This window comes from Chroicocephalus ridibundus, chromosome 5, assembly GCF_963924245.1.
Source record: "Chroicocephalus ridibundus chromosome 5, bChrRid1.1, whole genome shotgun sequence".
Classification (NCBI taxonomy): domain Eukaryota; kingdom Metazoa; phylum Chordata; class Aves; order Charadriiformes; family Laridae; genus Chroicocephalus; species Chroicocephalus ridibundus.
In genome coordinates, this window is record NC_086288.1 from 9,854,862 (window position 1) to 9,876,555 (window position 21,694).

A 21,694-nucleotide genomic window follows, 5' to 3' on the forward strand; every position below is an offset into this window, starting at 1 on the left:
AGCTCTAATATAATCTTTTTTAAAAAAATCCGATTCCAGGGGATTATCACGGCAAGTCTCATAATTCGCTCTACGTAAAACTATGGGTGATTTTCTAAACTTCAGATTTTGCTTTAGAGCACTGGATGCCAGCATGAATTTGCAGAGCATTTTAGATTGTTCATTTGCTAAATTTAAACACTGATAACAATTCTGCAAACAAGATACCACTCTGCTATAAAACTACTGAGTTAAATCATAATATTTATGGGTTCTTTTATCTACTATTGATAGCATTTTGTTCTCTGGCATTTTTATATCCCATTCTTTTAACAATAATGCTGATGAAAATTATTAATTTTGAGCCTATGAAAAATAGTTATCAGATGCGTGGCTGTATGGAGCCCATAACTTAATTTTTGTGTATTCCCTGGGGACAAAGGGAGTATAGATTAGTTTCCTCTAAACCCAACTTGTATAGCATGTGTAAGTTTGCTGTGTTTTACTGCTTTTTAAAAAGAGCATATAGTAGCTTACCTGTCTTGCAACCACCCTAAAACCTCAAAATTAACCTTTAAAAAATGGGGAATGCTATGGATTTGTAGCTGATGTTCACATTAATTTGTATTCAGAAAACAATTTACAATAGGATCACATCCAGTTAATGTCCCGTTATTTGACCTAGAGTAGCATTCACCGTTGCAGATGACCAGAAGCTTCTTCAGTGTTTTACAGATGGCACAAAAACTCCTGATCCTCCCTGTTTCGGCTTTGTGACAGGAGTCTCACAGATGAAGGGTCCAGGAATCAGTTGTCCAAATCTGAATTCACCCCAGTCTCCTGCCAGTAGTCGTTTTCAAATGATTAAGTCCCATCTTTTTACTAGATCATAAGGTTGAGGCTGTAGTAAGTGGGGGGGGGAAGGTATTAATTTGACTTGCGGTCTTAACAGTGCTGAAAACTCTATTAAATTGGTTTTAATATGGCATCTCAGCCTTCCTCAGGGCCTGTGCAGCAGTGCCATCATGCCTTTCTAGGCAGGTGGGACTGGCATTGAGGGCGATAAAAAAGCAAGCTGGTGTCTGCGAGCTGCTCGTGTTTGAGGTCTTCCAAGCACATGGAACAAACGTGTGGTTTTGCAGAATTTGCAGCCTTTTCTTTGAACATGTTGGACACAAGCCTACTCATACTAAATCCAGGTAAAACTGTGCTTATCACTTCCACAACACCAGGGACTGCTATCCGTGGTCAGACTTGTAGCTTACATATTCCTCTGTTATACTGTAATATATTGTTAGAGCTACAGAGGAGGTCTGTTGGATGTGCCTTTTTAAAGTCCAACTATGTGTGACTTTTCAGATACTTCACCTTGTTTTTCATTATTCTCATTGAAACGTACAAGACCTTCTAAAATACTTACTCACCAAAAATCGTGTCAGATATTTGAAGTGTTAACCTCAGGTATATCTGCAGTGTGTCTTTCACTATTGTTTGTTTTTCTTCAACTGTTACTCTATCTCAGATGATTTAAAAATACAAGGATGATAATACAATATCCTGGCTGCAATAACACTGAACAGGGGGACAAGAAGTCCTGCAATTAGAGATAATATGCAGTCACCGGCTGTGCAGCCATTTGGATGAAAGTCTTGTCCTAACCCCAAATGGGCTTCAGACTTCAGCTTTGCCAGGTGAAATGCCCCGTGCGTGCCCCGTCCCTTGGTCTGCATGGAGAGCCTGTGGCTTCTGGAACATTTCCACGCGGCAGTCCTGATGAGCACGGCTTTTACCCACCGAGTCAGCGGTGGCTTTGTTGGTTTCATACTTGGTATTGCAGTTAGAGAGCAAATGTGAAAAACAGCTTTGAAGGACCTGACTCGGGGTATGTACTGCACGGAGTTTGTATTTAATCGTTAGTTGTTGGTTTCTGTGGGAGTTACCAAACCAGTTGAGCTACAGCGCTGGCGTGAAGCCAAATGAAAAATACAGTTTTCTTCACTGTAAACATGACTGTCAAGCAGTAATGTTTTTCTCAGCTTCATTTTAAAGGGATTATAATGGAAGAAAATGAAGCTAAAACACATTTTTATGCCAGTATTATACATGGAAGAATGTTATTTCCTTTTTCTTTTAATGAAAAAGTCTTAGAGAATAGAACATCCAAAATTATGTCTTAACTTGTAATCAGTTATCTGTGTTGCTAGATACTTGATGGAGTTGGTAAACCAATACATTTCTTATTCTAGTGTAGTTATGGTGAGAATCTTTTTTTTTTTTTTTGGCTCTGCAAACATGAAAGATATGTAAAGTTCTTTATTTTTAGTCCTTTTTGATAAAAGAAAAAAAACAGTGCCTGATAAAACTTAATGAATAACAACAGCAAACACTAACCTCTATCCCCTCCTTCAGGCTTATTTTCAGACTCTCTTTTCAGTGGCCGATAGCTCTGTTAACTCATCGTCAGGTATTCTGCTGAACTTGGCCATCCTTGCTTTGCTTTTGGGATTTATTTTGTTGGAAAATGTGTAAGTTCAGCTTTGCCTTTCTAAGATAAATCCAAACTGTATTTAATGCTCACAGTGATTTCACCAGGACGTTGTCATGTAGTGCAACTGCACCAAATGGGGGACAACAACATCTTCACTTACTTTTCAGAATTAAATTTGTCAGGCTTGTCTGCTTGGCCTGTAACTCTCTCCGTATTATTTTGCAGAGTGAGGAAAAAGCTTGTTTAACAAAATGTCTGATCAGCTGCTGCTTTGTAAAATGGCTTTTTGGGTACTAGGAGCAGAAATTGCATCTTGAAGAATGGATGTCGGTATCTGTGTAACTTGATGCACCGGAGGATGAAAAATCCTTCAGTTGTGCTTCATTGTTTGAATGAACTTTTTTAAGAGTTTCGTAATAGAAGAGTAAGAGATAGGATTGGAAGGGACTTTTGTAAGGGTCTTCTCATGTGTCCTGTCTCCTGAGACAGAATCAGCTGCAGTGAAACTTCTCCTTACAGATACTTTTCTTGTCTCTGCCTCATAACCTGAAATGACAGTGATTCCTGTGTTTCCCTTTGTAATCTGTGCTAGCGCTTCAGGTAATTAGGAAGTTTTTGTGAAGTATATGTGAATAGTTGAATAAGAGAATTTTAACCTAAATTTTATTAGGACTGGCATATTTTTATTTGCATATCTAATCCTTTTATTAAAAAAATCCAACCTGCCTCACTTGGTCTGGATGTTTGCAGGCATAGAGAAATTAAGAAATTGTTGAAAGCAGACATACGTGCTGCAGGTGAATTAATGAAATGGTGTGTAGCTTTCAGAAGGATAGGTGATGAAAGTTACACAAAGATCTCTGAAGTTCTCTGTAGGTCTCATGAGTGACGTCGATGCTGAAATCAGCCAGCAAGATCCTTCTTTCATTGTGTGATGGCAACGACACCAAACTGGTGTTCAGATTTTGCGCTTACTGCTCGGTGCAGTAAGAGCTGCAGCAGTAATGAATTGTGTTCAGGTTTTGAAGGTCAAGGATAGTGAAGGAGCGGCAGTTTGACTGGGCACCTTCAAGGTCTTGTGCATGTGTGTAACAGCGCTGCTTTCTACAGCAAAGTCCCATGTTTACCCTAACAAATAAGCTTTTCTTTTGGATCTTGGGATGAGCCAACTCCTCAGAGTTCAAGGTACTGTCCCGGCAAGGAAGTGTTGAAAACAACAGGCTATTGTTGCACTTGGGCGTGCATTGTCCCGGACCCTGGGCGTCTGTATCCTGCCTCGCAGGCGCTACGAGCTCCGTCACAGCAGCTGGCTCTGGGCAGGCAGCCCCAATTTCAAGGAAACAGTTTGTAGAAGAGTAATGAGGTAGTTCTGTGGATCTTTGTGGGGAGTATTTTTTTGCACTGTAATAAGAGGAGAAGGAAAATTCCCGTAAAGCAAGCATTGAAAACTTCCCAGGAGGCAGTGGCATGGCATGCTGAGCTGGGGTGGAAGTGAACGTTTCGATAATGGAGAAGAGAGGAGGGGTGAGACGGAGGATGGCCAGAAAGGATCCTGAAACTGCAGAAAAGGCACTATATTTAAGGAAAGATAGGGGGAGGGGAATTGATGACGGGGGAAAAAACTCGAGGAGAGAGACTTGGGACAGGGTATGGACTAAGAGGGGTGTTTGCAGTAGTTTTCTAAGTAGAGTGAGATAGACTTGTATTTACTGATGCCAGTAAAAAAGGGGGATGTTGAAATTATCAAGAGACAGGAAGATAAAAGTCCAGACAAGGGTTTTAGCTGTGTCCAGATAGATAAGAAAGACTATATTTGAAAGAAGTTACTCTGAAAGAGCTGCAAACATTTAAATTTACTTCATTATTTATTGACTTTAAAGATTATTTTAGTTATGTTTTCCTATCGCAAAAGGGGGGTGTGATTGACTTCTGGGGGTTTTTTTGAGTGTGTGTTTTTTTTAACTTAATTGTCTTGCTTTTTATTTTCCATTCTTTCCTCATGCTACATGATCATTTTGCTGGGGCGGGAGCAGGGCTTTCTGCCTGCTTATGTATCTGTGCTTCACGTGGCAAAGCTGGGAAGGCAGAGAGTGGCTGCCATCTCTGCAAAGGGTGGAAGCACGCTAGCATGGCTGTCTTCTAAGAATATGTAGTAAAGAAAAATAGGGAGGGTAACATTAAAGAAAAAAAGAAAGGGAAAAAAAAGGGGGGATGGCAAATCATTAGAGAAACGTTAATAGCAGTGAGAAAGCTGTTACACGAGGCTCAGTGTTTTTCTTTAACTAGGTAAATATTATTAGCGTTATTTCAGAACTACTCAAGAGAAAGGTGGTGTGGTTTTGGCCGGATTGGACAATCAGAACGACAGATGTCCCTCCCCCCCCACCCCGGGGAGGAGGGGAACAGATAAGGCGATTGACGAGTTTAGATAAAGAACTAAACTACTTTAATGAAAATAATAACAAATAAGAACATAGTAAATAATAAAAATTAAAGGAAAAAAAAATTATACAATCTATAGAAAACCGTATCCAGCTCCCAGGATGATGATTGCGTCACTGGCAGACACAGGGAAAGTCCCAGACTGGAGTCAGTAGCGGACAGGAGCTGAATTCTGGAACTGGAGTCAGGAATGCTCCGATTGGGATCAAAGGCAGACGAACAGACAGGGTCCTCCTCAGACATCAGCCACTGAAGAAAGAGCGAGCCAGAGCCCCCTTGCCCCTTTGATCCCTCAGCTTTTATACTGAGCGTGATGCACATGGGATGGAATACCCTGTTGGTCAGTTTTGGGTCACCTGTCCCATCTGCTCCTCCCTGCAGGTGGGACCCCTCTACGCTTCTCCGCTTCCGACCCTCTAACGGGGCAAGCAGCGAAGTTAGCTGACCTTGGTTGTTACAGCAATAAGTCTAAGCAAGAGCCTCTGTGCATACCGTTCTTTGGTATAATCAGGTCTTATCACTCTGAGAGTGAACAGTTTCTGAACAATATGCTGTTAATTTCAGAGTTTAGTCAGTTAGAAGAGGCCCAGCTAAAAAGTAAAATTACAAATCAGAAAATTGGTTCTGTTTTACCTCAAACCAAGACAAAAGGGAAGAAGCTCTTACGGAAGTGTCGAAGCAGCAAAAGCAAAGGGATTTGACTAGTTTAGGCTGTTCAGAATGGATTGACTGCATTTCAAGTTGAGGCGCAGCCAGGGTGAGTGCTAGGACTCAAAACCTTAGAAGGGCTCTGGGTCTGCTAATTTTAGGCATTGCCAAGGAGATTTCTTTTGATGACCAAATGCAATGGGGAACAGGAATTGCAGACTTGTAGGTGATAACTGATGCATTTAAGCTACAAAACAAATAGACTTCCGAAATGTTTAATGGACACCGCCCACAGGAACTAGGATGTTTTATACATGTCTGCATGGACATAGATACTGGACATTCTGTCACCTATAAAAATATCCAGTAAATCAATGAAAATGAGCTTATATGTGTCTTTTGGTCCTTTTTCCAGTGTAACAATGCAGGTAAGTGAGGTATTTCTTAAGGTCTTACACCTATTTCACTTGAGAACTTTGAAATGATACTTATGCTTTCATTTTCTCTAAAGCCAGGGTCATGCCGGCTTTCTGTACTGACTTGGTTCTTGTGCTGCTCATCTTCACAGCCCGGAAGTCCAAAAAGTTGGGGAAATTGAAAGGGATGCACGAGGAGCAGCCACAGCAGCGGCAGCAGCCACCACCCCAGAGCCCCGAGGAAGGGACGACGTACATCGCGCCCGTGACTGAGCCCTCTGTAAACACAGCACTTGTCCCCCACATGTCTGCTATCTCACCAGCACTTACTCCCTCTCCTGTTAAGATCCTTGAAAGCATTGAACCGGAGATCGTGTATGCAGGATACGACAGCTCGAAGCCAGACACAGCAGAGTACCTGCTTTCCACCTTAAACCGCCTAGCCGGCAAGCAGATGATTCAGGTGGTGAAGTGGGCAAAGATACTTCCAGGTAGGACCACAACGCATTTGGTGAAATTTCTCTTCCCTGTTCCTTTTAGCTTAGCGAACTATTTGCTTGACAAGCTGCATCTTTAATCTGTGGGCTGTGTTGAAAGCCCTCGCAGGGGTGTGTGCGATGAGCATCCGAGAGAAGATTGTTGGGTTTTTTGATTTATGTGATGTTTGTTTCATATGTCTGTGATTGATATTTAAAAAGCTTTCATTTGAATAATAGCCTCTTAAGAAGAAAACATGTCACTGTGATGAAAAACTATGGGTTTGTTTTTTCAGAAGTATACTTTGTGGGAATGTTGCTCTTGTCGTTAATACTAGAAAAATAATGAGCAATGTATTTATTCAGTGCTGGTTTGGCCAACCATTGTAGACCGCAATGTAATTCATGGGTATTTTCTGGTTTGATCTCTAGGATTTAGAAACTTGCCTCTCGAGGACCAAATTACTTTAATTCAGTATTCATGGATGTGTCTGTCATCGTTTGCCTTGAGTTGGAGATCGTACAAACATACAAACAGCCAGTTCCTCTATTTTGCTCCAGACCTGATCTTCGATGAGTAAGTATTCCTTAATGGTCTTTTTCAGTGCAGGCTGGAAGGATCACTCTGTCTTTATTTGGTTTTCAGGCATACTTGCAGTCTAAGAAAAATTCAGCTAATTCCGGCTTAATAAGTAGCTTAATTTTCACTTTTTTTCAGTGACTCAGTTTTCAATTGGTGAAGCTTTGATACTGCCATCCGCTTCTCCTTATATGTGTGGATGTGTTCTCAAACAAGGACCGTCCTGCTGGCTTGAAATATGACTGATACACAATCAAGATTTATAGAAAAAAACATTTTTTGGTATCTACTAGAGCTTGGAAAAATAACTAATTTCTAGGAAATATGATTGTTTAAATTGCTAGGTTTTTTCAGACCAGTCATACAATGGTGCTTTTCTTAACAACATACAGCTGTTCAATGTGTTTTCTTGACAGTCTTAATTACCCTTCTTTGTAACCATGAGAGAAGCCAAAATGTTTTTTCAGTAATGAAACATAACTTCTTTTATGATGCATTCAGACAAAAAGAAGGATCAACCAAGGAGCCATTCGAGTACGTGTGTTCCTTCATATTTTAAGTTTGTGTTTTAGTGCTTTGCTTTTGATGAGTATAATTTAATTTCTGTTCCATTCGCCGAGTGTTTATTCCAAGACAGTAAAGTCAAAATTTAAGCGAATACACAGGCAGTCAAACTGGGGTCATGTTATATGCTTATCCCAGAAGGTTTGGGTTTTTTCTAGAGGTAAAAATGAGACATCATCAATAGGATATGGGTGCTCTTGAAGAAGAAAAAAAAAAAAACAAAACAAAAAAAAAACAGGAAAAGAATAAACAAAAAATAACTTACCGCTCAATCTACTGAAGCGTTTGAAGTGTTTTTCTTGGAGAAGATGATGCTTTGTTGCTGTCCATCTTAATAGTCTTTCTTTGATTTAGGAATTCCTAAATAATTAATGTATATGAGATTGGTCCCAAAATAGCGAGCGATATCAAAGAAGGATCGTTTGGTTTGGGTGGTTGGTTTTTTTTTCAGGGGAGGAACTGGTGATTCACTGCATGTTGTTGAAAATGTAGTGTCAGCCATTTTCCTTGTTGAAAGCACCTCCACTGTGACTTAGACATTAGAGAACCATCACAGAAAAAGTGTCTGTAGCTAAAGCTAAGTGAAAATGTGAACTTAGAAGAGTTTAGTTCTCCTGGGGAAATGTAGACTAAAAGTTCAAACACAGAATCAGCTTTCCCTCATCTGAAGAAAGTCAGTGGGGGGGTCAAAATTTATTGGACAGGGAGATCAATCCCACTTGCAAATAAAAGTGTATGTGCATTGCTAGCGTTTTTGATACAGCAGCTAGAAGCAGCTTCCAGAAGTCGAGATCAATTGTGAGTTTTATGCTGCAAGCTTTGAAGGTACGTGCCTGCAGAATTATGCTGAGGTTGATGTTGGAATCCAGTCGGGAATAGGAGCGCGATGTCATGGAGTGCAAAATAAAAACATCCATCCAAAAACATATACATATGTAAGATAGCGGTCTGGTCTTCTATGTGTTTAAAAATGTACTGATTGCAGAGCTACCAAAGGTAGCAGAAGGCAGATGTTTCCAAAGAGAAGAAAAATAAATTACAAGGAGCTGTGTTGAGATGTGGGAAAGGGGCTTTTGAAGTAATTAATCAGGACAAGAAATCTCCTCGGAGGTAAAAGGGTAGGAGTTCAGTGCTTACTCTGGAATGGTAATGGGCACATCTCTGGAACAATAGGGTTCTCATTTCGCTTATGTTTCATACTCGATGGGAAAACAGCCACTCAGGGTAGTAGCTGTGAGGCTGCATTTGGAGTCCGAGTTTTGGGCTCCCCAGCACACGAAAGTTTTTAGAAATAGCAGAGAGCCCTGTGGAGGTTGGCCAAGTGATTGGGGATGGCTGGGACAGCGAGGGAGCTGGGTTCGTACAGCCAGGAGAAGACCATGCTAGGTGCGGTGGGGATTTAATTGCAGCCTTCAGCTTCTTGATGAGTTGTTATAGAAAAGATGGAGTCAGAGTCTTCATGGTGGTGCCCAGTAGAAGGAGGAGAGGCTGTGATCACAAGTCTAGGACAAGAAATTGCCTCCTGGGCAGCAGGAGAGGAAGTTTCATAATGAGATGGTGAAATAGCAGAGCAGGTGCCCAGAGAGACATTGGAGTCTCTGTCTTTGAAGACGTCCAAGCCTTGACTGGGCAAAGCCCGGAGCAACCTGCTCCAACTTTGGCATTAGCCCTGCTGTGAGCAGGAGGCTGGACTTGAGACCTCCCGTGGTCCCTCCCAAGCTAACTTATTTTGTGATTTCAAGTTCGAGAGAGATGCATTGCTTTTCCCAATTTTGACCTAAGGTCAGAGGGGAATTATTGGAATTGTAGAAGTCAGCCAATACAGTTCAGTGTGGAAAGCATTCAGATAAGCACAAAACATAATATATATTCCTGTTTGTGAAAATACACTGCTTTGAAGCTTTGCCCTGGAACAGCTGAAGGCTGGTCTTACCTTTACTTTTTAAGTACCATGAACTTCGAAATGTGGTGTGTAGTTATAAACATGAGCCTTCATTTCTGTGCCACGAGGTTTATCAGACCCCTAAGGTTCACTTGGTGCAACTTTTTGAGTGTTTTACTGCCCTTTGCATTTTAAGACACGTAGTAGTTGGTGCAGAATGAAGGGGATATGCTTTAAGATGACTTTTCCTTCTGCTGGCTTGAGAGAGTTACATTTCTGTTATCACCTGGCCAAGATTTTCTTGGTATTTCTTCATATTGTGTCTGGAGAGGTCATTTCCTGTCTCTATGCAAGAAGTAATTAGGAAGGTCCCTGGCCGGTAGCATACACTTGGTGCCCTAGAGGGTTCAGCATTTTCTTCAATGAACAGTTAAAAAAGAGTGAAAGTAGAGGTTGGCATTAGCAGAATTATGTTGCTTTGTTTTACATTAAATGAATTTTCCGTTTACTCTTAACTACTGTGAATAAAAGGAAGTCGTAATGTTTCTGGAAGGCCATGATATATGATCTTGTTTTCTTTCTTATTCTGAAGGCCTGTAAACAAGGCGAATAACAAATGAGGATCTCTGTTGTTAATAGCTGTTAAATGTGCCTTTGATTGTATAAAGACAGTGCAAAATGCCTCCCTACTAATACGTGGTTTGATTTCCTGTTAGGCTTATGGAAGGCTGGAAGTATTTGTCCACCTTCGTTTAGCCATGTTACGTATCTAATTAAGCGTACTGTTTGTCTTCATGGATCATGCCTATATTCCATTGCTTTAATTGGGCCTAGGTAAATGCGAAGATGTGAACTGAGGGATAAGAAAATGGCTTCTCAGCCTGTTACAGAAATGCCTCAAAACAGCCTGAAAAGAGGCATAAAATAGGCCAGTGCGTTGTGTGGTGTGTGTGTGTAAGTTACAGTATGTGGGGGGGTTCAGTCCATTTCTTTTGTAGCATAGTAGTTGTAATCAAAACTAATATTCTATACATATAGTTTTAGTTTCAATCCACGGTAAATCTTTACAAGACCATCATGTATGTGACACCACGTAATTCCTATTGGAGGTAAACACTCTTACAGGAAGACTGTTGCATATGTAATAACACTCAAAAGATGCTGCAATAATGTTCTTAAGGCTGCAAGCTTAAATTCAAGAAGTTGCAAAGTTCCAAAATTAAGGTGATCTGTGAAATCGTAGCTTGAGCCCTTTGGGTATGTGCTTTGAAGACTGTATCCGTAACCAATGTTATCCGGTAATAGTTTTCCTGGGTGACTCCTTCCTTTTGGTATCGATCAGGTTGGGTGAGTTGTAGGGATGACAGAGGATCATGCAGTGAGAGACCTTTTGATTTTTGCTTCATTTGTGGCTGGCGAGGAAGCCTTACCTTGAATGAATCTAGGGATTTGGGAGAACAGAGAGATAGTAATGGGGAAGATTTTCTTAAGGCATGGCAAAAGACTATCCCTGATTCAAGACCTAAGCTCTGAGACATTTCAGGTTCCTACTGCAAAGTAACAGAAATCCCACAGGAAAAAAAAAAAAAAGGCTGTTTTTTATTTAACTTGAGGCAGGGAGAAAATTTCTCTTCAGACTTAGCTAAAGACTTACAACTAAAATTTTCTAATCTAATCCAACCTGAGGCAGGCATATGCATGGACAATTCAAGTCCAGAGCATTAAATTGGTAAAATTATACACAACTGAAAGCAGGAAACTGAGTGGTGCTGCTTGGAGTGGGTGCAAGAACAAAGTAAGGGATGTAGCAAAATACAATGTTTTTTAATGCCAGCTTATTTTCAGGGATTCTGTCTGAAGCTATGTAAAATGAACTGTTTGCTACAGGGAACAGCCTAAAGCATGGTTTTTAAGACATGGTCCTGTAAGATAGGGAAGTTAGTTTCAAATTTCCTTGGTCTCTGCCTTACTGGATTAATTAATCATTGTACTAATAGCTAAAGCTACTCTTTCTGTGGCTATGTCCTTTTGAAGGAAAAGTCCCCAATGTTTTTGAAAAGTGGCAGCATGACAGTTCTTGTGCTAGAAGAAATCTGATGATTTGAATCTTTCAATAGTAGGAGTTTATGTGTTGGCAGAGCAGAAGTCAGATGCCTAAATTGCGGAGGAAAGCAAGGGATGCTCCTTCCTTGCCCACGTTTCTGTGACGGGCTCAGGCAGTTGCTGTCCCACGGGCTAGTGGTGGCAACTTCCCAGGTATCTGCTTCCACCCATACATTAAGTCAGGGCATCGGCTGGCAACCTTTCAGAGGCTCAGGAAAGGATAAAAAGTATTTACGAGGCAGCACTGCCAACAGAAACCCAGCAGGAGCCAAGACGTGGCACCACGGGGATCCTCACTCCCCCAGCATGGGAAACCAGTGGGAGCAGTGGGACATGGGCTGCCTTTCGGGGCCATGGCTTGTGCTCCCAGTACATATCCCCCTCCCAGCTGGAGGCCAGAAACTGCATCCCTTATGGCAAGCTGCCCTGCTTATCTACTCCTTCCCTAAGGAAGTGGGATGGTGGCTTTTCATTTCTCCACAGGGCAAAAACCCAGCTGATGGCATTGCTGATGAATATTAACAATCAAGACGTGATTAAATTTGGCACACGTCGGTTTCTGCCGGCGTAAAGAAACCAGAGGGCCAGCCCAACACTGGAGTTCCCCCACAGGTCTCCAATTTTCTTTTGATTTTAGGTTTTACACGGTCTCTCTGTAGAATTCTAAATCTTTGGGAGCTTTTGAAGAGGAGACTCAAATTCCAGAACCGTTTACTGTTTTTAGGAAATTTACCCAAATTGTCTAATTTACCATTCCAGCCTTATCTAGCTGTAAAATAGCAATGATGTGGGATACTGAAAGAGTTCAGTAATGCTGAGACACCGTGTTGAGACCACATTAGTACATTGAAGTATGGCATCAATATTTCAACAGTATTTTGCAAATGCACCGAATGACTAACGTGCTGTGTGTTTTCTTGCTCCTTTGATTTTTCTTGGTTTGTCATCTGCAGCATAAAGAATAAATCATAGGTGTGTAAGTGTGCAGGTTCTGACTTTTGTGGCTGTTGTACTTTGTTCTAACTGTCATTGGATTTTTACAGAGATTTTTACCCTAGTCAGGGACTTGAGGGTTGGCCTGATAAAAGCAGCACTAGACATTGCATGAGGTACCCAAAATTGTTAAAGTGAACTTGGAAAAAACAAGTCTAAAGACTGAGGCCAGTTTTCACAAGCATTTGGATCAGCGATGTCTTTTTTCCATCTCTGAAATTACTGTATTACATCATATGCAGCTCAATCCTTAGAGTGAAAAGGCTTCAGTAGAGGCTGCAGTTTATTGGACATCACGTGCAAAACATTAAGAGCAGAATATACCAATTGATGTATTGGCTGCTGCTTTTCACTGATAAGGTGAAGCTTCAGGCTATCGATTTTGAACTAAGAAGGGGCTGTCCTTTCATTATTGCCATTTGCGCAATTGTGACACTACTGGCCACTAGTCTGTAGTGCAGTATGGATGGCTCTTTCATTATAAAATTTAATCATCCACTCCAGATATTTTTAAATAACGCAATAATATTATGTATGTAATGTAGTTTAACAAACTAACAAAGGTTACTACAAATTAATATAAATCTTTCCTTTACAGTGCAAGATTTAACTTTCAGTAAAACAAGAACGTAGTATTGCAAGGATCTTTCATGCTATGCCTTTGGTAGTTGTCCCAAGTGGGAAGTTTTAAAATTCAAAAGCAGACAGAGGTTGATATTAGCAATAGAGGAAAAATAGAGAATAAATTTTTCAAACGAGAAAGTTGATGTAGAGTAAATGAGTAGAGAGAGCCTGAAAACCAGCTTCACTACATGGGGATTTATGTGAATTTTCTGTGCTAGTGTTGTCCTGGGATGTGAATGGGCAGAGGATTTTGCAGCACTGAGGAAAATCATAAAATTAAACTAAGATATAGCTCGGATGAATAGGTAAGATTTTATTTAAAATCTGCATTTATTAATTATGTGTATTTTATTAGTAAATAGCATGTTCGTTGTCTTTTCATTATGTTCCTAATATACTTGTGGAAGCTGGGACCATTAGGATTTGGCATTCCTAAGGCAGCGCAAGGATGCAGCTGCCTCTCTGTGCCCTTTCGGTGCTGAAGCCTGTAAGTCTTTCTGGTATTCTGATTTCTATAGTAACAGCAGAAAGATAAATGTAATAAAATAAGCTGAATATTTAAGAACAGCAGATTTTTTTTTTTAACCTTATATACCCCAGGGTAGGGTGGGAATGATTACTTAGATCATCTGTGAGTGGTGATAAAGCCAATAAGTAGCTTCTTTTATTGTTTAAAAGATTACTTTTTCCCCATTTACATCTTGCAGGATGATGGGTGTTAACCCTTTTGGTTTCTTTTGCAATCTGTTAATCCTGTAGTGTCTAAATTTGGGTACCTTTTTGTAATCTCTTTCATCTGGCAGTTTTCAAATCCCTCATTTTTAATTAGTATTCCCACAATGATTGTTGATAAGAGTTGTCAATGTTCATTCTTTGCTAACAAATTGTGTGTGTGATCGCTGATCTTGTTAAAAGGTCAGCAAGCTCTCCTTGATATTCCTCCCTGCGTGATTTTTTGCTTGCATATGTTATTTTGAAGAGGAGTACTACATTCATGCAATCTATAAACTGTCAGTGCAGCGAGAAGTGGATGTCTTTATCAGTAAATTTTTTATATACATTGGTACTATTATTTACTTTTTCATGAAGCGCAGCTCAGTTCCCATGCAGAGAAGTATATGAAAGGATTTTGTTACATACCCACCCCAAAATAGTGCAGACGCAGAAGGAAATTTTGAAGAACTACTGTCATCCCTGTAGATAATAGGTGTAATATGCTTCAGCTAGATTTTCCTAAGTCTTATTTTGCCTTTTCATTGTGAACGGGTCAATGCTTGGGCAAAGCAATAGCTTCAACTTCTTTGCGTAAACTTCTAAAGGCTCTGCCTTTTCATGCCTTTATCTCTAAACACTTCTTAAATTTCTAAGGTGTTTGAGTTGAAACTGTAAAGGAAAACAGGAGATAAAGTAGTTTTAAGGAGATCTGTAAGAAAGTGAAAACTGGCAGAAGAAAGGTCCATCTGGCACAGTTTCTCATCCTCTAAACTGGCCAGTTGCAAAGAAAGCAGAAGATCAGGAGAAGGGTAAAATGATGCTTCTTCATTTGCCCGTTCGAGCAGTCAGTGATTTACGTACTTTCTGAACGGGAGATTGCATTCGGACGATTGTGCTTAATAATCCTTCTGTGTCTTTCTTCTGTGAATTTGCCTAATACCTTTTTGAATGCATTTATAATCTTGACATCTAAAATGTTCTGTGGCAGTCGCTTCTGCAATTTAATTATGCATATTTGTTTGTTGGAGATGTTTCTGCAGCAGGTAGCTGATAATTTAATGGAGTGCCACTTCATTCCTGTGTTTGTAGTAATAGCGGATATATTCCTTTTCATTCTGTGTATGCCATTTATCACTTATAGATCTCTGTCAAGTCCCATTGTTTCTTCTACAAGCTGAAGAATCAGGTAGTCAATTTAATCTCCCCTTGTATATCAGTCGTTTGCTACCCCTGGCCATCCTCATCTCTTCCTTCAGTGCTTTTGCTGGCCCGTTGTATTAATTTTGGGAGGAGGCCAGACTGACACGCTGTGTTCAGAGCGCAGTGGATTTACGCAGTAGCAAAATTACAATTTCTGTCTGCTCTCAACTCTTCTTCTCTCACCCTTTGCTTTTTTTGACCATTAGTCAACACTGAGCAAGCGTTTTCAAGACAGAAGCCCCAAAAAACGGTTCTAAATTACATTTAGGTCTCTCTATTGTGTGATGTTTGTTAATTTAGAGCCAGTTATTTTGTATGTATGGTGGAAGATGATTATACTGTCTGCATTGTGTTGCAATTAGTATTTTCGCCTTCCATTTTGTCGGCCAGCCACACAGTTTTGCGAGATTTTTCAGCAGTTTTTCACAGACAGCTCTTGATTTCATTGTCTGTAGTCATCAGCAAGCTTTGTCGCTTCCATAGGTCAGATTTTTTTTTCAGATGATGTGTAAGTACAGCTTTCAGAGCTCTGCGAGGCTTCCCTGGTAACCTCCATTACTTCTGAGAGATGTCCATTTATTATTACCCTTGGTCTCCTATTTTTAAGCTGCTAATAAGCCACGAAGAGTCCTCCTCCTTATCCCTAAGCTCTCTTTAAGAGCTTTCAGAAGATCTTTTTAATAGCTTTAAAATCCAACTTTGCCGAGATTGCATCCCCGCATACCTCCTGATGCAAAGCGCAGTGTGCAGGAGGTCCTAGACCAGCAATTACCCGTGCTGGCACGCCGACAGACGGTATTGCAGGCCATACCCAAGCTGCAATGCCCCAGTTTCCTTTGTGTGGAAACCAGGGCAGAGGAGAGGAGGAGGAGGGAGAGGGTTGGTGTTTGCTTAGGTCTCACCCCATATGGCCGTGGGATGCAGCTAGACCTGGCATGTGTGAAGCATTTCAGTCGTACAGACGTTGCCTGTATCCACCAGAACATCCTTGTGCTCCTGCAGATTCGTGAGACCTGACCTCTCTTGCCCAAAGCTGTGCTGACTTTCTTTCCTTATAGCATATTTATTTATCTATTAATGCTTCTCTTTCAGTCATTTTGCCAGATATAGAAATGAGACTTACTAGCTTCTGGTCTCTTGAGTGCTCCCTCCCCACTCCCAGACCCATTTTAAGAAATCAGTCACGTTTGTCACCTTCCACGCCTTTTATAAGGGCAATTTAAGCAATAAGCCGCACAGCACAGTTAGTAATTCAGCAATTCCGTATTTAAGTTACTTTACAGCTCGTGGATGGATGCCATCTGGTCTTGGTGATTTATTACTATTCATTTTGATATTTTTTTTTTCTTTCCAAACCCTCTTCTACTCACACTTTAATCTGAAAACAGTTTTCGCACTCACTTACTGAAAAGGGAGACTCTGGTGCAGAGCCTTCCTGGACTCCTTTACGGAGAGCACTGGTGCAAAGATTTCATTTAACTTTTCTGCTATGGCCTGATCTTTCTCAAACGCTTCTTTTTCATCTCGATCATCTGTTGGCCCAGTGGATGTTCTGGCAGGTTTCCAGCCTGTAATGTGTTTGAAAGGGTTTGACTGTTAGCTTTTATGACTTTAGCATGAAGACGTGCCCAATGATTTTACATTTAATTTGGCGTAATTATGCTCTCTCAGTGTTGTCTCAGCGTGACTTTGGGGCATCCATAAGCCTTTTGGGAGGGTGGCTTTTCACCTCTGTCAAGGTCCTTGGCAGGAAGGGCTAGGAATAGAGAAAGAGGTTTGTTCCTTTCGGGTGTCTGTCTGAACGTGGTGCTGCTTTAATCTTTCGGCATATCAGTGAAAACTGTTTGGTGGCGTCTCCGTGCCACCATGCCTAGTGCTTCTTTTCACTATTTCCCCTATAGAGTTAAATATTAATCTTCTAGATTAGAAGAAAAAATAGGTAGTAGTTTCTCTAAACCAGTACGAGAAGAAGGCAGGCCTCGGTTGACTTCCAGAAAACGCTGGCCTTTGCATGACGGCGTGAGCAATGTCTTGATTTCTGAGGCATTGTTGGCACAAGAGGAAAATTGCTGCTGCTTGTGGAATATAGCAGTAGTTTTGCTGATGAACCACTGCAAGTGACAATGAGCCCTGGCATAATGGATATATAAAATGATACCTAATGGGCACCTTTTTCTGGCTGGTGATACCTTTTTCTGATGAAGTTTAAAAGGGTGTTTGTTGTCATGTGTACATTATCATCACTTATTATTCAATGTGCTATTGAAAAAGCATTTTGGTAAAGGCATAATTATGTATTTTCTCATTTAAACTGTGATTTGTCTCTTTTGGAATGCAAATGCAAACCAAAAGAGAGTATTTGGTATCTGCATTCTGCTAACTGCATAATTAACTGTTAATTCCAGAAGATACTTGGGGTTTTTTGCTCTTGATGTGCTTGGGATTTTAGGGTTACATAACTGGGTGGTTATTAAGTTGGATTTTAGCACAAGTTCTCTGTTGCCGATTGGGAGCCGAAACTCTCCTTTGGCAGTCATTATCCGTGAGCTGTTGCCAGTTCCTTTCTTGATATGCATATAAAGAGGAGGACACTTAGCCAAAACTTCAAAGCAGCTCTAAATTTCTTAGTATCAGTTACTTGGGACTTTATTCTCTGGGATCACCAGGAGGACTTTCTTGGGATAAAACTAGTTTTTAGAATTGACTCAGTGTAAAAATTGTCAAGTTTGTATGCCGGGCTGGCTAAAGCTCACGAAATACCAGCTCTGTCTGTAGGTGTGTTTTAATGTGAAATGACCTTCCTTGTCTGATTATCAGTGTTGAGCGTTGGTGGTCCTCAGTCTAATCCCTGCTTTTGTCCTGGGTTTGGCAGCTTCTTCTGCCAAGGTCATTGCTGTGGCGCCAGCGCTCCCAGCTACGCGCCCCTCAGTCGTCAGCGTCCCAGTCACCTGGAGAGAGATGCCTGTGGCGTTAAATGTTTTACTTTGGTAACTGTGGGTTTACACGTTCCTGTGGCAGGGCTAGGGGGTGGGAGATTGTTACTGAAGTACTTCTCTTTCAGCAACTTTTAGAGCAGGAAATACTGTGCTTCCTTGCGGGGGCAGCTTTCTCCTGTTGCGTGTCAGATTCCTGCAGGAACACAGCAGCAGGAGGCATCTCCAGGACTCTTGAGCCCAATTCCCTGCTGCCACGGGAGGATCTCGCCATAAAACCTCCTTATTTTCAAAGTAGTGCCAAGGCCTTGCTGCTGTGTCAGATTAACGGGGCACAGGGTTTTTTTCTCCCCACCTTGCAGGTAGAGAGAAGAAATGCTGACTGTCAGTAGTGGCTAAAGTCAGGACAGAGCAGAGGGATTTGGGGATGGCAGGAGGAGCTGAGGTGACTTTTGGTGCCAGGTCTTACAGCTTTGCTTTATGACACGACTGCTGGCACCTGCCTGCCTCTGTATGAAGGAGCATGTACGTGGGCAATAGCTGCAGCAGGCAGTTCAGCAGCATCAGCCAAACAGTCTGGGAATGTACGAGTATGCTGAAAACCCAGACTGATACCGGGGGCTGAGGGAATAGCACTTTGGTTTTGGTTTGGTTTTTACCCTGGGCCTGGTATGAGGACAGTGTTTTCCAGCTGCACGATAGAACAGGCAGCCCAGGGGCTGTGATGTTGTAACCTGGCTGAGATCCACCATGGCTTGTGTGGGCAGCAGGGTGGTCATCCGAGGGTGTCGCCTTTATGCTACCTCTAGGCTAACACTTTCTTGGATAAACCACCTAATTCCCAGCCTACGTTTCCCCAATGGCAGGGTAATATTGCATTCTTTATCCCTGAGTGCTTAGGGAGAGCATCTGCTGCCTTATCAGGAGGAGGAGGAGGAGGTCACTGGTAGTGCCGAAGATGGGTTGTTTATTTTTGCTGACTTACTGACAAGTTAAAGGAAAAATGGGCACGACCCAAATTTCTCTCTAGTAGGAACTGATGGCAAAACTGACATTAATTTCAACAGGATTGAGTGTGCCCGCATTTGCCATTGATGCAAGGGAACAGGTACTTTTTCCTTCCTAGAAGGAGAAGGCTCTAAAGCTTGTTGGGGAGTTGAAGGGAGTATGTTTTTGTCTCTTTCTGCTGTGGCTTGCAGAGTGAGCAGAGATTAGAAAGTGCTGAATAAGAAATAAGTGCTGAATGAAAAGTCATAATTTAATTTTGCCCGAATTCTGCGTGTGTTTTGGCTTGGATTTTGATCAGTGCAATAAGTTAATGATGCTGCTCCAGTACTGCTGACTTTGGTTGCGTTTATGATGGCTTCAAGATGGGAAACAGGTGTCTGGGTACAGTCCATTGAGCAGAACGATGCGCAGTGTTTCCTGTTGCCGCCGCACACAAAGCAGTGCAGAGATTGCCCCTTTGCACGGAAGAATAGCTTCAGTTTTGTGCCAGGAAGTGTCGTTCTGTCCCCCCCGTTCTTTGTGATGGAGCTGTTGAAGTAGAATACTCCCTCAAGAAAGAGTAAATTGTTGTTACGGTAATACGTTTATTTTTTTTCTTTCCCCAAGAACCTCAAAACTTTTTCCAGACAAGTGAACCCCTCCTAAGGCAGGTAAGGTAATTCAGGCCAAGGGCTTTTTTGATTAGATGGTTTGAGCAGCCGAACAAGGGACTCTGTGATCCCATGTCCCTGGTCTTTTTCCCCCTTTATCCACAGCTTGCCTGCCTTGCCCTAAATGTGTCTGGTGATGTTTTACCCCTCTCTCTGACAAGTTTAAACTGACCCCTTCTGGCACGGTGGAAAGTATACCTTGCTTTCTGAGGTTTGCAAACTGGTTTTGACCTTCAGGCCTTTGGCAGGTTTTCTTGTTGGGTTGCATTTCTTTGTTTATTTGTTTTGTTTTTGTTACAGTGTGATGTGCTTTCTGAATTTCCCTGAAATCATTTAAGATGATGGACAGGCTTCAAATGGATACCGTTTTTAGTCTAGCAAAGGAAAGGCTCGTGATTGTAAAATTGGAAAGTTCTTGTAGGGGAGAAGCATGTAAAATCAGGAAACACAAAGAATATCTTTGACATCAGACTTTTGCTAAACATGTTGCTTGGTCTTTCCCTAAGTCTTTTCTGAGTTGCAGAGGCCAAGGGACTAAGTCAGCTGCATGTTTGTTCCTCTAAGGTGCTGTGAAACGGGATGCCTTTGCCCAGTTTTTCTTGGGATTATCAGCAAGCCACTTGAGTACTGATGAAACTTCAAAACACCCACCACAGCTTTCCCTTTCTTTGCTTCCCTGTCTAATTTAGCAAGATGCCTTGTGCTGTGGCTTTGAATATTACCCATGAGAAAGTAAATAAAGCATGGTATCAGGTTTGGTTTGGGGCTCAGTTTCGCCTGTGAGTGAATAATCCTTGATGCGTGGGTTCCTGGTTTTGGTTACGGTCAGTTGAGTTGCAGTTTCCATCCTCAACAAGGAGATTTACGATACTAGACTTTATGATGACTTCATAAATTATAAGTTACTTATTCATAACAAGTTGTTTCCGTACAGCATGCCTGTAGTTTCACATTTTTTGATGTGGCCGTTTGGTTTCTGGGGATGTCACATAAGGGTATTAATGAGATATATGCCTGGTTTGGTATTTAGGATGCCTTGTCTTAAACAGTTCCCTTAAACCATCCCTCCTCCCCCGGTGCGACTGCTCAAATCCTGCATCTCTGTTGTAGTTGGGTGGCTCATCCCTTGGTGATTTGGGGCATCAGTCCTGTTTCGGCCGAGCGCTCAAGCCGTTTGCCTCATGGCTTGTCCCTGCATAAAAGGATGGCTGCTTCCACGGGGCAGGGGAAGCTGGGTTGAGTTTGCCACTTTCTCATCTGTGTATTCAGCTCTCCATGGGTAGATGTTGAGGATGGACCAGGCTGGATGGGGCTTAGAGCAACCTGGTCTAGTGAGAGGTGTCCCTGCCCATGGCAGGGGGGTTGAAAGTAAATGATCTTTAAGGTCCCTTCCAATCCAAACCATTCTGTGATTGTGATAAACAAGCTGCGGTGTTGGGCTGGTACCACAGAGCTGGTCTCCATGCAGCCTGCCCGTGGAAGGAAGATGGGAGATCTGGAGTCAGTTTGGAAATAGAGTCGGCAGAGATGAGAGAAGCGAGGACATAGAGATTGCATGGGGTTAGGAGGAGATCCCAGATCAAGTGGGGAGAAAGTGAAGACGAACTCAGGGAAAGTACCAGGGAATCTCTCAACTAGGAACACGTTTGCTGTAGTTCATTGAGAGAAACCCAACAGCAGGAACAAAACCCCTCTTCCCACCGAGGCGGTTGAGGTGCCTTGGAGGACTTTGCCAGTGGAGGTACCCACCTCATCTTCCTCCCCGGGGAAGGGAGAAGCGGCTTTTCAGTTTCAGTGGTGATGTGGTGAGCAACTCGGTGAGCAGTTAGCACGAGGTACCCTTGGCCAAAGAGGCTCTGCAGGAGCAGATAGAAATTGGGCAGAGCGGTAGCTGGGGATGATGGGCTGGTTGTGGCCACTCTGTCTGCCCGCGGTGCTGCGGCTGTGGGAAAGGTCAGGCAGAATGTGAGACGGGCATTAAATTAAGCCTGTAA

At 42.0% G+C, this 21,694-nt stretch overlaps 1 protein-coding gene across 4 annotated transcripts in view; it reads left to right on the forward strand.

Annotated features, from left to right (window-relative positions):
* The window catches only part of NR3C2 (nuclear receptor subfamily 3 group C member 2), a 218,531-nt gene that overhangs the window by 172,636 nt on the left and 24,201 nt on the right, over nt 1-21,694 (forward strand). For all 4 annotated transcript variants that reach the window (XM_063335369.1, XM_063335371.1, XM_063335370.1 and 1 more), the window contains exons 5-6: nt 6,126-6,464; nt 6,882-7,026. In XM_063335369.1, coding sequence (XP_063191439.1) covers nt 6,126-6,464; nt 6,882-7,026 — 484 coding nt within the window. The remainder of the gene's footprint in view (nt 1-6,125; nt 6,465-6,881; nt 7,027-21,694) is intronic.